Here is a 20,329-nt window from a genome sequence, read left to right on the forward strand (position 1 = left end):
CAGGGGGAGAATCCCCTCCCTCGACCTGCTGGCCACGCTGCTCTGGATACAGCCCAGGATACGGTTGGCTTTCTGGGCTGCCAGCGCACACTGCTGGTTCATGTCCAGCTTTTCATCCCCCAGTACCCCAAGTCCCTCTCCTCAGGGCTGCTCTCCATCCATTCTCTGCCCAGCCTGTCCTTGTGCTTGGTCACAGAGTTCTTATACTTAGGATTTCTGGGTAAAAAGTACTAGGAAGGCGTTAACCTAGCTTTAATTTGGGCAAAACAAGTGCATCCACATCTCATGTACACCGAAGTAGTGAGCTCACTTGTTTTTCTCTGCAGTCACACCAGTGAGTAAGTTCAAGCTAGAGGGCATAGATCTCACTACACAGTGTTAAAAAAACATGATTCATAATCATCTCTGCCCTTCAGCCTGGCAATGTTTGGTTTGCTGGTGGCTGTACGTGGGAAGTGGTCTGTGGGGAAAAAGACAGTGACCAGAACAGAGGTGACAGCATTACCAGTGTGTGTGTAGTAGTGACTGCAAGGCCAAGAAGATGCTTCTGTAGTTGTGGCTGGTAATTTCAGGCTCGTAACGTTTAAGCGACGGGTGGTTTGGGACGGGTTATTTCCTTCCTTTCCTAGCAGTGCTGACGTATGTCTGTAGGCAAAGGTTCTGCTGGCAGCGTGGGTCCCAGCATCTTTCTTTGAACTTGCTCCAAGCTCCAGTGGCAGTAGGGTGGGCAGGAGGTTCCCAGACAGTCATGTATTGTTCGAACTCGCTGGCGGTTTGTCCTTCCCCAGCACCAATATTGAAAGGGCATAGCTGAACAGATGAATACCAGTGTAGTAAACTCCTAGGAATGCAGACAAAAGCTCGTCGTGGCTAAGCTCTTGGTCTGCAGACACTTGCTCAAGACCAAGATGTATATCCTTCATTCTAATCTAACCCTGATTATAAGAATTTATTAATCTACCTGGACAGTGATTTTGCTAAGGCTTCTCCCGCATAAAAGATGCAAACTTACACAAACCACTCCCTATAGCCGTCTTCATAAGGCAGCCAAAAATATTGCATATTTTAATGAATATGGAACACATACATCCCAGCTGTTTCTGTAACACAGGGCTTGAATTATCTATTTTGGGGGGGGATGAGTCACTATTTTTCATTTTTTCAGTATTTTCACTTCTGTCTTTGCCTCTCTTTCTATTCTGCCCCTCATTTCACAAGTTAAAAAACAGAAAAAGAAAAAAAGAAAAGGAACATAACTCCTAATTAAAGCTCTCAGTCCTCAAAAACCCCCCTCTCCCCAAATCATTGACCACCCTGTTCCAGCGTGTGGGAAGGGTATACTGAGACATAAAATCACAGCGCACCAAATCTCTGCTGTGCTGGGAACTCAAAGCAACTCATTCTACCAGTAGCTCTGTAAAGGGAACATGAGAACATTCCCTCTGAGTCAGGCTGTCTCCTGTGACCCTCCTTATCCCTCTTCCTCTCCCCTTGAGTCGATTGCCAGGGTGGACTGTTTCCTTGTATCTCCGCAGGAAGCAGTATCACGCTTCCCCGAGGATGAGCAGTTGGCACGAATTCAAAATGTCATCCAGGAGCTCCCCCCGTCGCATTACAGGTGAGAACGCATACACTGAGGTGCTGAGGAACAGTGTGGTGACCTTCACCCACAGCGAATATTGCCTGAAACAGAGCTGCTTTTGTTCCAGAAGTTAATTCCCAAAAGCTGACTCCCCACTTCCAAATATGACAACAATTCGTCTGGCATTTAAATATCATTGAACAAACCATGGTTAGAGACTGAAGAGGCTCTCCCTGCCACAGTCGATCATCCTCCTTGCCCGGGTGCTACCCCCATGGCACCCTTGGCCACGGACCTGGGTGCAGTGAGGAGAAGATGACCTGCTGGAGGCACTTGAGTGAGAGCTAAGCCCTCAGCCTTTGCAGCATCCCACTCCCTCTCCCATCCCTCTGCCATCTTCCTCACACCCCTTACACTAAGGATTGTTTGGTTCGTGCTCATCCTTGGCCGCCCCAGAGCATGGTTGTTCAGGTGTACGCTGCCATGCCGTGTACATGCTAGTGCTCTAAAACCTCTGCCCCACAGGGCCTGGGGTGACTGCAGACGCTGCCCTCCTTGAGGACAAGGGAAGAGGCCAGGGCTGAGCCTGAGCCCTGTTGTCCCAGTGGGCAGGCATCCGTCATTTGACACTTTTTTCTCTCTTCATGTGAAATCACGGCAGAACACTGGAATACCTGATCAAGCACCTGACTCACCTGGCCTCCTTCAGCAACATGACCAACATGCACACCAGAAACCTGGCCTTGGTGTGGGCTCCCAATCTCCTCAGGTACAGTAGACAGTCCTCTAATCCAGAGACCAGTGCTGAGCTCCAAGGGGAGCGCCAGCAGCTCAGCCTGGAGGCCCATCCCTTGAGGGAAATGCAAAGACAGGGAAAAACAGAATGGCTGAAGGGAACAGTATAGCAAAACGAGCAGCTTTTAAAAGGAGAAAAAAATTCTTCCAGGTTGAATAATCTGAGGTCTTACTGCCAGCAGCCAAGAAAGTTTGTGGTTTTGTGTGTTTCTTATAAAAAAAAGCTGTTATTTTCAAGTTGAGTACATTGATTTAAAAATGAGGAGTTAGCTCATGACTGTGGAACGGAAATGACATTTCTGACAGTGCCAGTGCTTCTGCAGTGGGGTGGTGAGGGAAAGCAAGGCTTGGAAGGGAGTGCCACAGGGCAATAAGATCGGCTTGAACGTGAGATGAGCTTGGTGGGCTTAAGGAGGCAGCTAGTGTCAGATCTCAAGACCACCAGCTACTTCATCACGTTTGCTATGCCTGGCTCTCTGCTGGGAAGAGGCCTGGAAAAGGTGCAGGCAGAGCTTTGGCTGATATGTTGTCGAGTTCAGCAGAACAAGTAAAAATATTAACTGGGGGGGGGTGGGGGTGTGTGTTAGGCCAGGGAAGAGATATTTTCCATCTTTTTGAAATTCCCTTCCCTGTCCATCCCATGCCCATGTGTTGGTCTATGAATGGTCTATGCAGGGAAATTCCAGGACTGCAGCTGGGCAGAAGGCTGCAGAGGAGAGGATGGGGGGATGTTGGCTAGAGAGGTACAGGCCTGAAACTCATTTTCTAAAGAGTTATCTCACCCTTTTAAATCACAACACAGTCAGAGCAGGCTCTGAAAATGAATCAAATGTTGACTCTATTGAATATCACAAAGTGGACCTTTACTACTGAGATATTTTCATTCTAGCATCTGTCCTTGTCAAAAAACCTGAAGCCTGTTTCTTTTTGCAATCTTTTGTAAGTGCAAGTCCCAGGGAGGGTAAGAAAGGAGCAAACAATGCAACGGCAGTCTCCTTACGGGGTTATCCTCTTGGCGATGCCCCAAGCTATTATCTAACACACCAGTCATTAACTTTACAAAGGATCCATTGCCCGGAGATAATTTCTTCAGCAACACTTTGGCATGTCAAGATAAGGAATGTTTCTTTGCTGAAAGCAAGAGTGAGAATGTGGGAGTGCAGGCGGGCAGAGAAGAGACTACTAGGGCACACGCAAAGGATTGAAAGAATCGGCGTGTGGAAGACCTGAGCAGGGTTCCAAGGGATTTCACTGGGCGCTGATTGAAGCATTGAGTAGGATCTGGAAGCAGTGTTTGAAGGCTCCTGCATTGTCTGCAGGCCCAACTTCAAAATAGGTAAAAGAGGAGCATAGAGAGAGAAGAGTGGAGTATGAGAGTCAGAGTTTTATCTGCTGCTGAAGAATGTAGAAGTGAAGTAGGGAAAATAACACAGGCAGGACAGAAAGCAGTGGAGGTGACAGAGAAAAAGGATACAATTTTTAAAAGAGTGAGAAGGCCAGGAGGATGGAGGCCTGTGAGGGAAGGGCAAAAGCTGCAGCAAGAGTGGGGAAAAACATCTCTGCTCCAAGTCTTGCAGGAAGAAAGCTGATCTGTCCTTCCCAGGGGCTGTGTGTGGCAGTGCTGGCTACTAGTGTACCCCTTTCCTGGTGCAGGTCGAAGGAGATTGAGGCGGTTGGCTGCAATGGGGATGCAGCTTTCCTGGAGGTGCGAGTGCAGCAGCTGGTGATTGAGTTCATCCTGAATCACGTGGATCAGATCTTCAGCAACAACAGAAAAGCCAGCTGTGCGGAGAACATTGGTAACAACCTCCCTGAACCACTTGCTATGTACTCCAGCTCTAACTGTATCCCCTCCCACTAATATTTCAATCACATCAACCCTCACTGTGCTCACAGACTCCTGTAAACAAACCTTGAACCCAATCCTTTGTTCCTCGTCCTCTTCATCCCCATCTCCAACATTTTCATTCCGAACACCAGCTTCCTTCAGTGTGCTCCCAGATTGCCCTATGGCTCATTTTTTGCATGATCTCACTTGGCTTAACCTTTCTGCAAAAGGAAGACCACCTCATTGCTTCTCAATCCCAGCCTAAGCTTTCCCTCTGAGCCCATCAGCCACATCTCAATCCTTCTCAGGCTCCCCCCGTTGCAATTCCTCATACCAATGACACCTGCCCTGCAGCCATCATACCCACCCAAGTAAGAGGCCACGCTCCTAACATAAAACTTAAGCTTGTGTTCTAAAACCTCATGTTTTGTACTTCTGGATGTTTTATAAAAAAATATATATTTTTCTTGGAACATCAACAGTCTTGGGAGATGCTGATTTTTGTTATTTAGTGACAGGTTTCTTGTCAAAAGCTTGGGAAGTGAGAGGACTTGGATCCACAGTGACCTTGCCGAATTTCAGAAATAAGCATTGTTCTGGTTTACACACAGGGGAGACTCATAATACCTGCAGAAGCGAGGGGGTAACCTTTCTGCTTTCTAGCCCTGTGTCAGCTTGTCCCGTCCACTTTTCCCTTAACATGTGACATTCCCTGCTAGTCTGTCCTTGGAGCCCACAGGTCCAGTGCAGTGCCCTGCCCGACCTGTAGCAGCCCTGCCTGCCAGCGCGGGTGCCATTCCTATGCCCTAGCAGAAGGCACAGAATAAGAAACTGCTCCTCTACTGCCCTAAGAACTGCAGCAAAACACCGGCTAGTAAATTCCTACTTGTACTGCAGGTCACTGGCCCAAACCCGACCCAAGTTTTGTACGTGCTGAACACTTCTGGCCTTTAACAGGTATTTATGGAATCAGGAGAAGAACATGCTGATGGTTCCACTTGATTTCTTAGTGGGAAAGCACACCTTCACTCGGCCCCTCTGCACAGGCAGGGGCTTGCACGCTGCTACAGCAGAAGGGCTGAGTACCTCACGGACTGCAGAGACTGCTGCCTTCACACATGCCGAGGAGGTCTGTTTAGGACAGGGCTGTTGGTGGGGAGACATACCGGAAGTTGGCTTTACCACTGATCATGTAATCAGAGACCTTCAGTTTTTCAGGGCTGTTGGTCACAAAAAGTCCTGAAACGCATTAGGAAGGCAAAGTAATGCTGGTTTTTAGAACAGTCGCCTTTCCTGGAACAAGACAAGGAGAAAGATGTGGAAGTGAGACAAAAGAATTAGGCACCAGATCAGCATTAGGGACAAAACTGGAGGAAGGAAGGGAGGGAAGGAAGGAAAAAGGGAAGGAGAGAGGAGAAAGGGAAATGTGTGAATCCTGGTGGTTTTCAGAGACACCTCTTTTACACTGAAACATCTACAGCAGAGGCAGCAAGTCTGTGCAATGCTGCTTTTGGCTGGCAAGTGTGGCCCCTGCTGGGAATTTACTCAGAGGGATAAGGTTGCTGGTGAGATGGAAGACTTACCTGACAAAAAGCCTCAGTGCTGCTCCTTTCCCCTCTCTGCAGGAGATGTTCCAGTCAAAGACATGGAGCTCTTGCTCTCGTCTCTCCTCACCCCAGGTTGGAATGTGTTTTCTTGCTTTTCAGAGAGCACATCGGTTGTGAAGAGCCTGACCCTCCCCTCGGCCTCCCTGCCAATGAAACTGGTGAGCCTGGAAGAAGCGCAGGCACGGAGTCTGTCTGCCTCCCACCCTGCTCGGAAGGAGAGAAGAGAGAACAGCTTGCCTGAAATTGTCCCTGTAACCGGGTCCCTCTTCCACACAGTTGTTGACCTCCCTGACAGCAAGTAAGTGCCAAGAGGAGTGTAAAGTGCAAACGAAAAAGTGCAGGTTCCCCAGCATGATCGGAAATGAGGCTTTTGTTAGCGTGGTACCCCCGCACCTGCCCACATGAAGCTACAGCACCATCGAGAGAACACTGTGTGCCCTTCCCAAAAGGGGCACATCCTGAGAAGCTGTGGGGTTGTTGGGTTCATAGCGCCACTAGTCCTCACCCCTCCACCAGGACAGAACCTCACAGACCTCCTGCAGAGGGGTTTAATTGTCTTTGCATCCTTGTGTCAGCTCAGGATTTGGCTAAACATGAGCTGAATGTGGAGCAGTTCTGGACGCAGCTCTCCGATGAGTTCCACCTGCTGGCAGCTGGTCCACGGCATGCCTGGTGGCATGACCTGCTCACCTTCAGCATTCTCCAGGCTCCTCCGCCCTCACAGATAGCCAAGCAGCCAGCCTAGCTGTCACTCCTAGCTTGGATATTTACATAGTGGCACCTAAGCCACCTACGCCCCTGCCAGGAGAAGAGTCTGATTTCAGCTGAGGTTGCCACAGTTGTTGGCCATCACTGCTGCAGCATAAGTATTTATCTATTGGTCTATCTATTTCTTAATATATGGCCACGCTACGGCCTGGTTCTGAGAGATTATAGTCTTTCCAGCAGGAAGCTCTTTAATCTACTGACCCATAAAGCATCACAGCAAAGATACTTATTTGCAGTTGATATATTAAAGCAAAAAGGAGCAATCTAACAGAATACTGGCAAGAGGATAACTATCTTAAGAAAAAGGGTATATTGCCCCTCTAGAGTGCCTTTTCCTTTCTCACTTGAAGGGAACAATACTATCCCCAAGGTATTTATGCTCTTTGTAGGTCTGATTTGTGCTTTTCTGAATAGTGATCTGAAAGAAAAAGCAGAACTATGGGAGTAGAAAGCCCATCATGTAGAGCAAGACAGAGATATAAGAGAGTTCTTGCTCTGGAAGAGGGGAGATTGCAGGACGAGTCGGAATGGGTATGCGAAGAAGCTGAAACGGAACTTCATGCAGCAATAAGAATTGATAAAAACTGGTTTCAGGAATAGCTGTTTCTTCAGATTAAAGCTGGGATTTCCAAAGAGACACAGCGAACTGGTATCCCGCTTCCCTAACAGTTTCGAGAAATTGATTTAATTGCCTTAAACCTCCTTCTTTTTGGTTAGTACATTATACTTGCATATGGTCAACACCTATGATTAAATTGATGCTGGCCTGAGAAGCATTAATAGCTGGTTTGTATTGAGAGCCTTTTATTTTCTCAAATTCATAAAAACTATAAGACATGGACTTTAAAGAATAGCTTTGTGCACTGAGCCATAGTACCAGTTCCATCAGTGCTCTGGAATTTATCTCACATTCTATCATTAAAACCTATTAAAAAAGCAAATATTCTTCACAGTATTGCAAGATAGTCCTAGCCCTGGACACCTTTTCTTTCTGGAGGCAAGCATGTCCCATTGCTAAGTCAGTCACAGCTGCTGTAGCATGATGCCAGAGCCAACTCTCTGAAGAGTCAGCTTAGGTGGCTTTCCATCCTGACGTGGTTAAATCATCAGTACAGATAAACCACTTAGAGAAAAGCAGGAGGGGGTTGTGTAGCTATGCCTTGCATGCCTTAGAATTAAAAGAGGTGTGAGAAGAAAAGAGACACAGTGTTGAGGGGAGAGACCTCAGAGGCTTTTGTGGGATATTAGGAAGGCAAAAGTCTCTAGGGTTTGGTAACCTCCTGAGTCCTTTTTTCTTCCAGGAGGAAATTGTCTACCAAGTCCAAGAAATGGAAGTCGATATTTAACTTGGGCCGTTCTGGCTCAGAATCAAAGTCTAAACTGAGTCGAAATGGCAGTGTCTTCGTAAGGGCTCAGAAGCTCTCTGGTAAGAACACACTTTTCAGTTAAATATTTCCCTCTGCAGCTTTCTCCTACAATATTGATAGTGTAGGGCAACCTGTATCCACATGACACCAATACCATTAGACTTGAGATAGTTTAATGGGGTCATGTTTGTTGCCTGCTTTCACGCAGATGTCATTTTCACGTGATGGCAAGAAGGACCCTTTCAGGAGTATATGCCACACAGCTACAGTAAATATTCCATTTTGGTATGTGGTAAACAGGCTCTCATTGCCCGTCTGTGAAGCTTGGGGACTAGGAAATGCTGTGTAGGTTTGGATTGGTCCACTCTTTCAGCCCAGCCAGCCTCTGGCTCCTAATGTTCCTTGCATGGCCCTGGGTGAATGGCTGTCCCTCCAGGCTGACCTTCCACTAAAGGGCATTAAGGGCATGTGTCCAGTGTCTTTATGAAAAAACAAGGCACCAGGAGTTCCTATGCCTCCTGGTTCTCAGCACTTTAAGGGAAGCTATTACTTTTTCAGAATTTACAAGCGAGAAGTTGTCTTTTCTCCTGGCTGTAATCTCAAATTCTAGCCCCTCCTGGCTGCAATCTCTTAAACACTCCACTTCCTAGAAAATCACATGGCAGTGCCAATTTCCAGCGTTCAGAAATGATGACTCAAGTTCTAAAAATCATGAAGTTGACTTAAAAGTAATTACAGTTTTGAAAAGAAAGCATACCCTTTTTTAACCTGAATTCATAAAGAAGTGTTTTGGGTTTCTGTGTCCTAGACAGTTTTATTATCTCCAAGTCAAGAAATTAACTTTTTAAAAAGAAGAAGAAGGGGGAATTTTTTTTTAGATATTCTCATGACTCCACGAGCTGGCGTTTGGAGGATCACTACCAAATACTGCAAGTCTTAAAAATAAAATAGTTAATGTTGGCAACGTTACCTACCACCACATATGAGAGAAGCTGCATTTGGATCAGAAGTGAGTGTGAAGCCAAATGCTGGATCCAGGTCTTTTTGGACCCTTGCCTTTCCCCATGTTTTGCATGTACAGATGGCCTCACATAGGGTGCCCATGGCAAACCTCAAAATATCTTTCCATCCTATTTTGATCACGGGATCACCTCTTCTCACTTTGATAAGGAATACTCTGTCCCAAAATAGTGCTAACCCAAGGATGCCCAGGAATGACTGGAGCCCACTTGATCGTGGGGGCCGAGCCTTGTTCCAAACACAGTGCTGAGTGACAGGAGGCTGTACATTTTCACCAGCAGGACCCACAAATGCGCAACCATGCACAGAGATTTAGGCACTCAAGTAGTGCTTTTGAGAAGCAGTGCTTTAACACTGCCATGTTGTATTTTTGTGTGCTCTCTGCTTACAGCCTAATGTGAGGAAACAGATGAACTTTCTGTTGAAACCCAGCACATGCTTTAACACAGTTTGTGTCCATGCACACAAGTCTGCAAGTCATATAAAACACGAGCTCCACAGCTTGAATTCTGTTCCCCCGGGAAAGCGGAGCCAGTGCTCAAGACATCATGCCATATGAACATAAAAGGTAGCCAGGGCTCCATATAAATGCAAGAAGTAGCTGGAGTTGCTCTTATGCTCCTGTGAAAGCCAGTCCCAGAAGCCTTAATTATATAAACAAATGAAGTCCAACAAGCCTGCTCACTTTCTGCCTTACCTGATTTGTGCAACATTGTAAACACCAAACTTTGCTCCCAGACATTTTCCAGAGCTCCACGGACCCTTTTTGGGCTGCTAGGGAGTAACTTGTCTTCCTTGGCAGCTCCATTCCCCCCATCCCCCTTTTTCAGAGCGGCAACAGCTACACACTTCCAAAACCTCTCCAGAACAGACCTGTAGAGTGTCTGGTGACAAACAGCAGCTTGTTTCTGGACAAGCAAGTCCAGCGAGGATGACCAGGAAAATAGGTTGCTTACTGCCCTCATAAATTTCCCAGAGTGCTTGCTGGAGGCAGGGTATGCTCGTGCCAGCAAAAGAGCCTGCAGCGTAAAAATAACCTAACATTTGCTATCAGGAATGAGAGGGGAGAAGGCATTTATATCAGTTTAGCTAAAAAGTCCCCACAACCAACAGCCTGACTTGATCGGGGAGGGCATAACAGCTTTTGGGATGCTTAACTGCTTCGCAGCGGAGATGGTGTTGACTGGCTGGGTTAAGTATAGCTCTCCACATGTCCGGCAGGTGCAAAGCTGTTGTTAGCGCTAGCAGATCCCCAGCTGTGCGGACAAGTGTTGTGGGTAATAAGCCGTGTGGTGTGGATACGCAGTGGGAATGCTTGGAAATGGAAAATAACTTTGATGTCTGCCTGGCATGCCCGTCTATATGTAGCCTTTGGTCTTTGTGGGCTGAAACCTGCAAAGCCACAGGATCTGAAATTCTGTTTCTAAACCTAATTTTCCACAGAAAAAGCAACTATTCGGCCTGCGAAGAGTATGGACTCGCTGTGTTCCCTGCCAGTGGAAGGTGAGACATCAATAGCCTCTACTGTAAGGGTGAAGGATTGCACCTCAATGGCTTTCCCCTGTGCCTGCACGGATGCAGTAGACTGTTTCTTTGTCTCTGTCACCCTGTTGGGTATCTTTATATTCTCATAGCATGGCTACTGACATGTGCCCCCACCTTTGTGTGCATGCATTTTTAGCCCTGGGTTAAAAACCTGGCTTTTCTGGGTCTTTCATGTTGGTGCGTGCGTCTGAGAGTTACCGCTGTGCTTAGCTGCATCTCTAGTAGCAGTGGGATTGCTTAAATTTCATTCTTGGTTATCCTGGGCACAAAATTCCCATCTATAAGGAAAAGTATAAAGCAGTGAAAAGTGCTTGCGATGAACCAAGAAAGCCCGGAGCCGTGATCTTTGTGGGCAATGCACACTAGTCCTGGACTTGGCTGCATCTGATTGAAAGGGACCTTCAATTCTCAGGGGATTTCCACTGGAGGGTATCCTATCCAGCCCTGCCTGCCCAGTTTGAAGGAGGCCCCAGGGCTTGAGCCCAGAAGATGTTTAGTGCCTGCTGTCCTCATCCCTCTGGGGAAACGTGGGTGTTTGCCAGGGCAAGACCCCTCCCCAGAGGGGGGTTGCTTGCTGGTGCTTTGCTTCCCACTGACTCCTTCGTATCTTCCCTGCTCTAGGGGAGGATGAGAAGAGCAGATTCAAACGGACGGTGACTACTGGAGGGTTTTTTGTCCCAGTGATGAAGATACGTACGGGAGGCACAGGCAGCTCGTATGACCTCAGCAAGGAGAATGAGTGGGAGCGGGATGGATCCGCTGTAGGGGCCAAAGGATGCTCAGAGCTGAGTGAGGAGAAAGGTCCTCCCCGGACACCACAGGCAAAGTCACCCCCTGAGCAGCTGAAGGTCTTCCGGGCAGCAGAGGATGCCGAAAACGAGCAGACTTGCCCCAAAGGCGGCCGCATGTTCTACACCTCTGAAACGGCCACCAGGTCAGGCTTCCCAAGCTCTTTCCCGTGGAGGCCTCCCCTCGTCGCCAGAGGAGAGCTCTAAACATCTCAGAGCCCTTCGCCGTCTCTGTCCCCCTCCGGGTATCCGCAGTCATCAGCACCAACAGCACCCCATGCCGTGTGCCCACCAAGGATAAGCTTTCCCTCTCCAGCCTGGAGGAGCTGTCTTCCCTGGTGGCAGAGAGCACCAGCCCCTCTGCCCTGGAAGCGGGGACCCACACAAGGACAGAGCAGACGTCAGAGCGGAAGGAGAAACAGCTGGGTCCCACCCTGCAGGTGGCAGCATCCAGAGGTACAAATGTGTTAAGGAGGGGGACGTGGAGCCTCTGTCAGGCTACTGGAGGTGCCCTGCAGCTCAGTGGCACAGAGGCTGCTCCAGCCTGCTCTTGTGGCAGGAAAGACACCAAGCTGTGGCAGGGTGGGTGCTGACAGTAGCAGGTCAGGTCGGTTCTTCTTGCAGTAATGAGACAGGGGAGGTGGGTGGCCTCCCAGCGATGTCCTGTTGCGCTGGGAAAGAGCTCTTCAGCTTTGTTAGTTGGCATTGGGTTGAAAGAGCACTGCTTTGCCTCAGGGCACATGTTTTCAGTCACAAGTAGTTACACTCTTCATATGTGTTTCTGATCCAGGCTCTCACCCTGAGGAGATGGTGGCAGCCAGGAAACCTGAGTCCTTAGAAACTCCACAGACAGCAGCAGAAAATCAGAAGTTATGTGGGCAAAGCACCTGCAGAAGCAGCACCAGCAGCCCCCGGCACTCCTCAGAGCAGAGTCCCACCTTGGAGCCAACACCAGCCTCAGAGGTTCATAGGGGACTGCTCCCTGCAGACAAGGCAGAGCAAGGACAGCTGAAGACGAAAGATGTCACTTCAGGAGGCAGCTGTGGCCAGCAGGAGATCGAGACGGCTAAGACAGAAGAAGGGTCACATTCCAGAGATGTGGTAAGCAAGAAGGCATGAGGAAAAAGATGGGGGATAATGTCATGGTGGTGACTGGGAGGTTGTTTAAAAATTTCATTGTGTGTCTGTAGCCATGAAAACTCAGCCTATGACCTCAGCTAAGCAGGGTCAAGAATTGACCATGTATTGATTTCACTCCTGTCCACACCACTGTGTTGGTGATTTACCTTTACACACCTAGCTACTGTCCCCTTTTGGTCTTTTCCCATATCTATACAATTGGAGTCAGTACAATCTGCTCTGAGACTCTCCAGATGTGAGACTGATGGATGTCTGAGCATTTTGACCCATGGTCTCTCAATTCCCCTTCTATTTTTGCTGTCTCATTTATCCTGGACTGCCTGAACAGTCCTTTTTTCTTCCGTTCTCTAAACACTGGGTTTTCTTAGTATTATTTTTGCCTCCTCTGCCTTTCTAGCAGAGATTTTTTTCACCAAGTTTCTTACAGTGATACTCATCTCTGGACAGCTATTTAAAGATCTGTTGGCATAGCTCCTTGAATAGATTATTCATTCCAGTTCGTGTGAGATCTGGGAATGCAGATCCTCTGGCAAGGCCAAGCGAGCCTGAATGGGAAGAGCTGAGAAACGGGTTGAGACATTCCAGCTACTCATTCACCTCACTCTTTCAGTACATCTGTCCAGGCCTCATTTTGGCTGCGTCTCGGATCTTCTCCTCCACAAACACACTTGTTTATAGATGTATTTCCTCCCCTGGATTGGGAGCAGTTTGCATGTGTGTATTCTGTTCCTGTACCCATGAGCATGCTCGTCCAAGAGCCTGTCTATTCGATGAGGGCTGTTTGAGGAAAATGAAGGGTTACTTGTTCATAAGTTGTGACCTGTCAGGTCACGGCATTTCTTATGTTTTCCAGGCTGAGGAGGATCCTGCAAATGCCCTTCTAGAACCACTGTGGCCAGAGATACAGCAGGAACTGAAAATTATTGAACCTGAAGAGGAGCTTTTGCTATTGCCAGCAGCTGACCCCAAGACAGACCTAATTTCCAAATCCTCTTCTTCAGTACAAGCAGATAGTTTTTCCTCTGGTTCAGAACAGAGTCCAACACTGGCTGAGGAGAAATCTGCAAGCAGAACACCCCAGGCAACAGCTCAGGTGCCTTTGTTTGGTGCTACCAGCACAGAACGACAAGACAGCCTCCGCAACTGCCAGTCTGATGTGGCTGCACAGCAGAGCTGTGCTTCAGCCCTACCCAAACTGAGTACTCTTCTGACTGGCACAGACGCTCCAAAGAACCACCACCCCGTGGTGGAGGACAGCGGGAGTGAATGTCTCACTCCTCCACTGGATGGGAATCTTCACAGACAATCAGAATTTAATGAGGTTGCTGCAAGTGATGAATTATCTTGTTCCAAAGGACCACATCCAGAGTCAGGGAGAGAAAAAGATAGCACTTGCCAGATGCAGAGGGAAAAGGATGATCTTCCCAGAGCCCAGACTCAGAGGGAAAAGCCTCAGATAATGACTGCTGATGAAAGGGACACATTCTCCTCCAAGGCGCTGAGTGGAGCTGGAATCCAGGAGCTGAAGGAGGGCAGTGCTGTTAGCAGAACCCATGATGCTGGTGACCAGGATGACGAGGATACCTGGACAGATAATGTGCAGAGCTTAGAACTTGTGGAGCCATGGGAGGATCACCAGTGGGTTACAAGCCCACTACATTCTCCCACCTTTAAGGACATCCAGGAGAAGATGATACAGGAGTTTCAGCCACAGAGCCAGAGAGCAGAAACAGGCCTTCCTCTTAGACCACGGTTCAGTCGCAGCCTCTCTCTGGACAGTAAAGACAGAGTGATGAGTCTGTGGGCCATCCCATTCTCTTTCATAGACGCCACCGACCAGCAGCAGCCATGCACTGACATTGTGCCAGTGACTTGCGAGCTGCCCAAAACACAACCCATCTCGCCCTCTAGCTCGGGCAAAGCTAAGGAAAGCGATAATGGCACGAGGTCTCCAGAAGAACCTTTGAAACCTGAGGAGCTGAGGTACCCCCTCAGCAGAAAGGAAGCACCAGCTGAGAAAGGAGGACCCTCCAGAATCCCTCTTTCAGAGCCAGTGGAAAAGAAAGTGGATGTGAGCAAAGAAAACCCTTGGAACTCAAACCTTGAGCTATCTTCAACATACCAAAATAGCCCAGGCAGTTCTTCACAGGTGAAGAACACAAAGGAGGAGTTATCCATGTCTCAGGACACTGCCCTGGGAGGAGAGGCTGATACCAAGGCATTGTGCTCTGCCACTGAGTCACAACTGAGTCATAAAGGTGAAGAAACACCTCGCAAAGTGAAGACTAGGCCGTCGTCCCTCAACTTGGATTCACTCCTTCCAGCCCCAGATTTCTTCACATTTGAGAGCTTGTCCATGCCCTCTGGGAACCTCCTGTGTGGGCAGAAGGAAGTGAAAACCAGTGATTCTGTCCCATCCCTGCCGACTGCCTGCCCTGCTGCTGGTAAAGGCGTTCCCTGGGGGTCTCACTTCAATGCCCACATGGATCTAGACTTGGATTACCTGGCAGTAGCCCATGCCACCACTGGCCGTCGTAACTCTGCCCCAGTCAGTGTGTCAGCAGTCAGGACTTCCTTCATGATTAAGATGTGCCAGGCTAGAGCGGTGCCCGTGATACCCCCCAAGATTCAGTACACCCAGATCCCCCAGCCCCTGCAGGCTCAGAACGCAGCTCCGCCAGCCGAAAAGAAGGAAACAGAAGCCAAACAGGCCGTCAGGCAGACTCAGCGGGTGGCATGGAGCCACCTGGAGCCCCCCAAGAGCCCGCTGGCAGAGAAGAAAGCCAAAGCAGAGAAAGAAAACAGTGACCCAGCTCAAACGGACTCAGCCTGTCCTTGGCACAGCAGCCTAGGCTCTCCGCTGGAGCCATCTCAGTCCAGCCATCACCCCACTCTAGATGCTCCTGTTCTGCGCCGAAAGCGCACCTCTGAGGGGGAGACAGCTGGAGATAACCCACAGTCCTCAAAGATGGAGAGGCCATCAGGGTTCTCCAAGCCTTCCTACAGATCTAGGCCCGGGAGGCCCCAGAGTCTGATTCTCTTCAGTCCCCCTTTCCCCATTATGGACCACCCCTCCTCTTCAGCAGACTCCAGGGTGTTGTTATCACCCATAAGGAGCCCCACCCAGACCACCCCTTCGAGCCCCATTTGTGGCGATCTGTCTGAGACTTCGCGGACAACGCCGGAGGGGGTGACACTGCGGAACAAAATGACCATCCCCAAGAATGGCCAGAGACTGGAGACCTCTACCAGCTGCTTTTACCAGCCCCAGAGGCGCTCTGTGATTTTGGATGGACGAAGTGTGAGGCAGATCGAATAGCAACTGCCTCTCTTTTCTGTGGTGGATGGGATGGGAGTGTCCAAGACCAATTCTGTTGCCATTTTGCTGTTGTTATAACTATTCTGTGCAAGATGGACCTGAATCCTCTACAGTTTTCTGCAAAGCATTTCGCTATGGAGGGTCCTAGTCATTTTGTCTTGCTTTTCCTTTCCTTTCTCACCCTTTCCTAGTCCCTCACTCTCTGCTTTTTTTTTTTGTAAGCCAGTCCCAGGGAACTTGAATTTCCTCATACTCATTGTCTAACGAGCCTTGTGAAAGTGTAAAATGTGAAATGGAAAAAAAGGAGAAATAAATCTCGGTATAGTTAGAAAATAGGTCTGGGAGGAAACACTGTTCCAAAGCACTGCGGCCCAGATTGCTACAGCATATGCTGAGGAGGTAAGTCCAGATGTTTGGGATCTCCTTCCATTGTTTCCCAGCCACTAGTGAAGGACCATGCCTATCCTTCTCTGTTGTTTGATAGTGCAAATAAACCATGCAGGAGGCTGGGGGTAGCTGAAGAGAAAGGTGAAGCTGGCATGCACAACTCACACAAGGTGTGAGACACCCAGGGTTGCTCCAGAGACAAATGTACAACCTGAAGGCCCTGCCTCCAGCTCTGTCCTTGCATCAAAGGTGTGCTCCTTCCAGCATGTGCAAAGGCTGGAAGGAAAGTAGCTGGACAGGAAATGCCTAGGTGTTCTTTTAATCTTCCAAGTCCTGCTCATGAGTTTTGTTGTCCTCACCTTGTTTTGTTGTGTTGTTTTGTTGTGCCATGCCTTACAAGATTCGTGTGACTGGGGAATACGTGTGTAGTTGGCTGTACAGCGGTAGAGACTTCTCTGGCTGGTCTCAACGGGAGCAAAGATATGGTCATAACAAAGGGCAGTATCAACTGTTTTCATCGTTTCTTAAAGCCAGGTGACACCTCTGTGACTGTCTCCATCTTGCCAACAGCAGAGAAAAGCAAGAGGGTCTGCTGCTCTGCGTGTCCTTGGGCTGCTGCCCTCTTGCACCCTTGCTGACCTACCTTTGACCCTTGGTCTTTCATTGCCACTGTGTGGCATGTCCCCAGGTGCTTCTTCCTCCTTCAAACTGCCTCTCCTCGTGATTTTAAAGTTTCCTTGAGACCGTGGCTGGTTGTCACCTCCCTGCCCCTCTGTGCTTTCACAAGGATTAAGAGGAGGATTTGTGAGACTGCAGAACAGGTCATGAGCAATATCCTGAGAGGGGGGTTTGGAGTGAATTACGCGCTCTCCTGAAGGGCCGTTATCGTTACAGGCAAATTTCATATACGCAACAGCTGCCGTGGGAATAAGCTTCCTTCACAGAGCCTCTAACTCCAAATTAACAGCAGGCTCATCTATTGCCTGGTACGTGACTGTGGGCGACTGCGAAGTCAGGCACAGCCCGTGCTGTCTCTGCAATTCAAACATCACCAGTGACTAGAGGGGAGTCGGGAACGCGGGTGATGCTGCCAGCGCTGAGATTGTCCCTGTCACGGTGCTTGCGGGGGCTGTCATTCAAGGTGTCGGTGGGCCTTCGGATGGGTGTTACGGGCTACAGTTTAAGCAGCAACTGAGCATCTGGTAGGAAGTGCTGTAGCCACCACAATGAGTGTCAGTCAGAATTTCCCAATGGATACATGTGTAGGGCATTTTTCATTAGCAAACGCGACCCAGGAGCTGTTGGTGTGTACTGAATGTGTCAGTGTCATCGTGGCTGGAGGACCCAGAGTCTGTACAGTGCTTTCTCTGCACTCTTTGGTTGCTGAAGAGATGTCCGAGTACTTTTGAGAAGTTCTATCCCCACAAATGCAAGGAATATATCTTCAGTATCCAAAGAGAGTGTGAAATAGCAAGCAGTTTTTTCTCCTTGTCACCAGCTGCAGTCTCTGATCCTCCCCATTGTACTCCTCACTTGTGCATAACACCGCGTAAGAGGGAACGGAACAGAGAACTAAATCCTTGCTGTCAGTTTTGTTGAGGGAGAATATTAAACCAGACAAGAGCCTGGAGTTCTTGTCCAGGTCTGTGTTCTCTCACAGATGTCAGCCTCTGCTTCACCTGGGCAAGCCGTGGACGGCAGGTCCAGAATATGCAGCTTGATGACAATTGCATTATCCTCCTCCCAGACCACAAGGTTCCTGTGCAGCCTCCCATTAAAAGTAGGGAATTGCCAGTCCTCCATGCTCCTCATAGCTAGCACAGCTCTGCTCTGCATTTACGTGCACCCAGGTGACTGGTTTACTGCCTCGTGGGAAAGCTTTTAGCCACCGTGGCTCGGGAATGGCAAATGACTTGGGAAGGTGTGATACGAGGTACTGTGATAAGGCTTTATAGAAAGAAAAAGTGGTGGAAATGAAGCCCAGGGTTTTTTTGGCATCAACAAAATAGTTTACTTTGTGCAGGAATTTATATTCTGTCAGTTCCTAGAAGTTTTGACTGCCAAGGCATCTGGAATGGAGCCAGAGAAACTCACAAAGTAATGTATCAAAAGGAAAAGAAAATGTGATGAAACCTTGGCACCTGAAAACCATTCTGGTTTTGGTTTTTGTTTTATTTTTTCCTCTCCTTATTCTCATATAAGCTGGTCTGTGAACAAGAAATGAGGTCTGGCAACTTGTATATAATGCAGTGTCTCAACTCCTAACCGCGTTGCAGTAAGCAATAGCGCTTTGGGCATAAGTGGTAAAACTCCTGCAAGAGAAAATTGTTAGAAATATTTACTTAATATTACAGACCAGCCTCAACTAAAATCTGTATCCAGACTACACTTTTTGAAGGTGTTTCAGAGTTTGGACTCAGCTCCAGGACCTGGATTTTAATTAAGCAGAGGTGCTGTAATGACATCTCTATTTTGTCGTTTGATCCCATCTCTATCTCCAGTTTCATCTCCAGACTCCAGCTGCCGTATCAAACTTCCAAGTGAGCTTACCACAGGCCCATCACTCTGTGCTCACAGGTGGCCTTGTGTCACGAGATCAAGCCCCAGGTCCTGCAGAGCTGAGTACTTGCTTAGTTGCAAGGTGCACCATTGCACAGGTGGCACCATTCCCAACTCCAGGCTCTGACTTCTGCAGAGTTTGTAATGCTTGATGATGGATCCTTGGTGATACTGGTAGTTGCAGTCAGCTTCAAGGACCGGAGCTTGTTGGTTGAACAGAGCCGTGAGACGAAAGCCATCTCCCATCGAATGGTGCTGACCGTGTGGTTGGAACTTCCTGCGACCAGCTTTGCTAAGCCATTCCTGAGGTCAGCTTCAGCGTCAGACCCGATGTCGTCTTTGCTTCAGAGCCCTTAGGTTGTCCTGGGCCACCCTGCAGCACCAGGCTGAAGCTGGGACTGGAAGCTCTTCTGAAGTTCAGGGCCTTGCAGTGGTACATTGGGGTGCCAAACTCCTGCCCTCCAGCACAACCCTGCAACACTAGAGACTCTAAGAAAGGAGTTCGGTGGTTTTTTACTTGGGGTATTTTTTTTTATGTTGTTTTTGGGTTTTTTTTCACTTATTTGTTTGGTTGGTGTTTTGCTGTGAAGCATTATGGGGAGGGATAGATCAGATTTATGGGAGATGGATCTGGCCCAGAATTTGAAGTTTTGTGTACGGGAGAATTAAGTCAGTTGTTCTTGGCATTATGGAAAGGACCTTCCTAAAAAGACTGTCACATCGTTTGCAGCTCTACATGGATCATTTGAGGGACCCTGCAGCACATTTTCGTTCTCCTGAGACTTTGAGGAGGGTAAAGGCTATTCCCAAGTTTGCAGATGGCCCCAGTCTCAGTCATGACGGGGTGTCACCAGGATGTGTTTCTTGTGGACTCGGGAGACAAGTGACAGAATTTCACTTATTCTTCCCATGTAGTCAGCGGGTTTGTGCAGCTTCTGTTAAGTGTTGTTCAGAGTGAAACCGTTGGGCTGGCAACGATGAGAATCCCCTGATGGAAAGGAGGTACATGTATAATGTTAGTTCATGTGGGAGCTGCCTTGTTGGGAGGGAGAGTAAGCAGAAATAAGGATTGTATTTTACCTTATAATCCACATTCCTCTGCACTGTCCGTCCCCTGCTATCACTTCAGAAAGACTGAAGCACTTCTTTTTTCACCTTTAGAGCTTCAGAGGAACTTAGGTCTGCATTAGAGAGCATCCCGAAAGCCCTGCAACATTTTCCCTCATCCAGAGTCAAAATGGTGCAATCAAAGTCTTGTTTCTTTCTTTATGAATCCTGAAATGCCTGTAGTGGTGAATATTGTGTTAAATTTATATATATATATATATATATAAAGAACATTCTATATAAATATATTAAAATGGAAATGTAATTAAAATGAAGGAATTACCTGCATAGAATCCTGCACGTCTGTGAAACTTGGGCTGATGCATGGAACTATTTCCTGCTGCAACTTACGTAGCAGTGAGGGTGTGCGATCAACTGGCTTTTTGTCCACAGAGGAGAAACTAATTAGTTCTGGCTAATCTGTGGTGAGCAAAAGGCCTGAATCTGCCTTCCTGAGCAGGACCTTGGCCTGGGAGAGGAGGGACCAGATCAGAGGAGACAGGAGTCCAATGGCTGA

At 48.4% G+C, this 20,329-nt stretch overlaps 1 protein-coding gene across 1 annotated transcript in view; it reads left to right on the forward strand.

Moving 5' to 3' along the window:
- Positions 1-15,759, forward strand: part of LOC104506679 (rho GTPase-activating protein 31-like) — a 57,133-nt gene extending 41,374 nt beyond the window's left edge. The window contains 10 exon segments of the mRNA XM_010147711.1: positions 1,536-1,618; positions 2,244-2,351; positions 4,031-4,176; positions 5,912-6,110; positions 7,882-8,006; positions 10,411-10,470; positions 11,134-11,457; positions 11,460-11,756; positions 12,091-12,401; positions 13,294-15,759. Coding sequence (XP_010146013.1) covers positions 1,536-1,618; positions 2,244-2,351; positions 4,031-4,176; positions 5,912-6,110; positions 7,882-8,006; positions 10,411-10,470; positions 11,134-11,457; positions 11,460-11,756; positions 12,091-12,401; positions 13,294-15,759 — 4,119 coding nt within the window.
- The last annotated feature ends 4,570 nt before the right edge of the window (positions 15,760-20,329 follow it).

The sequence above is a fragment of the Eurypyga helias genome, unplaced genomic scaffold, assembly GCF_000690775.1.
Source record: "Eurypyga helias isolate BGI_N326 unplaced genomic scaffold, ASM69077v1 scaffold16182, whole genome shotgun sequence".
Lineage (NCBI taxonomy): Eukaryota > Metazoa > Chordata > Aves > Eurypygiformes > Eurypygidae > Eurypyga > Eurypyga helias.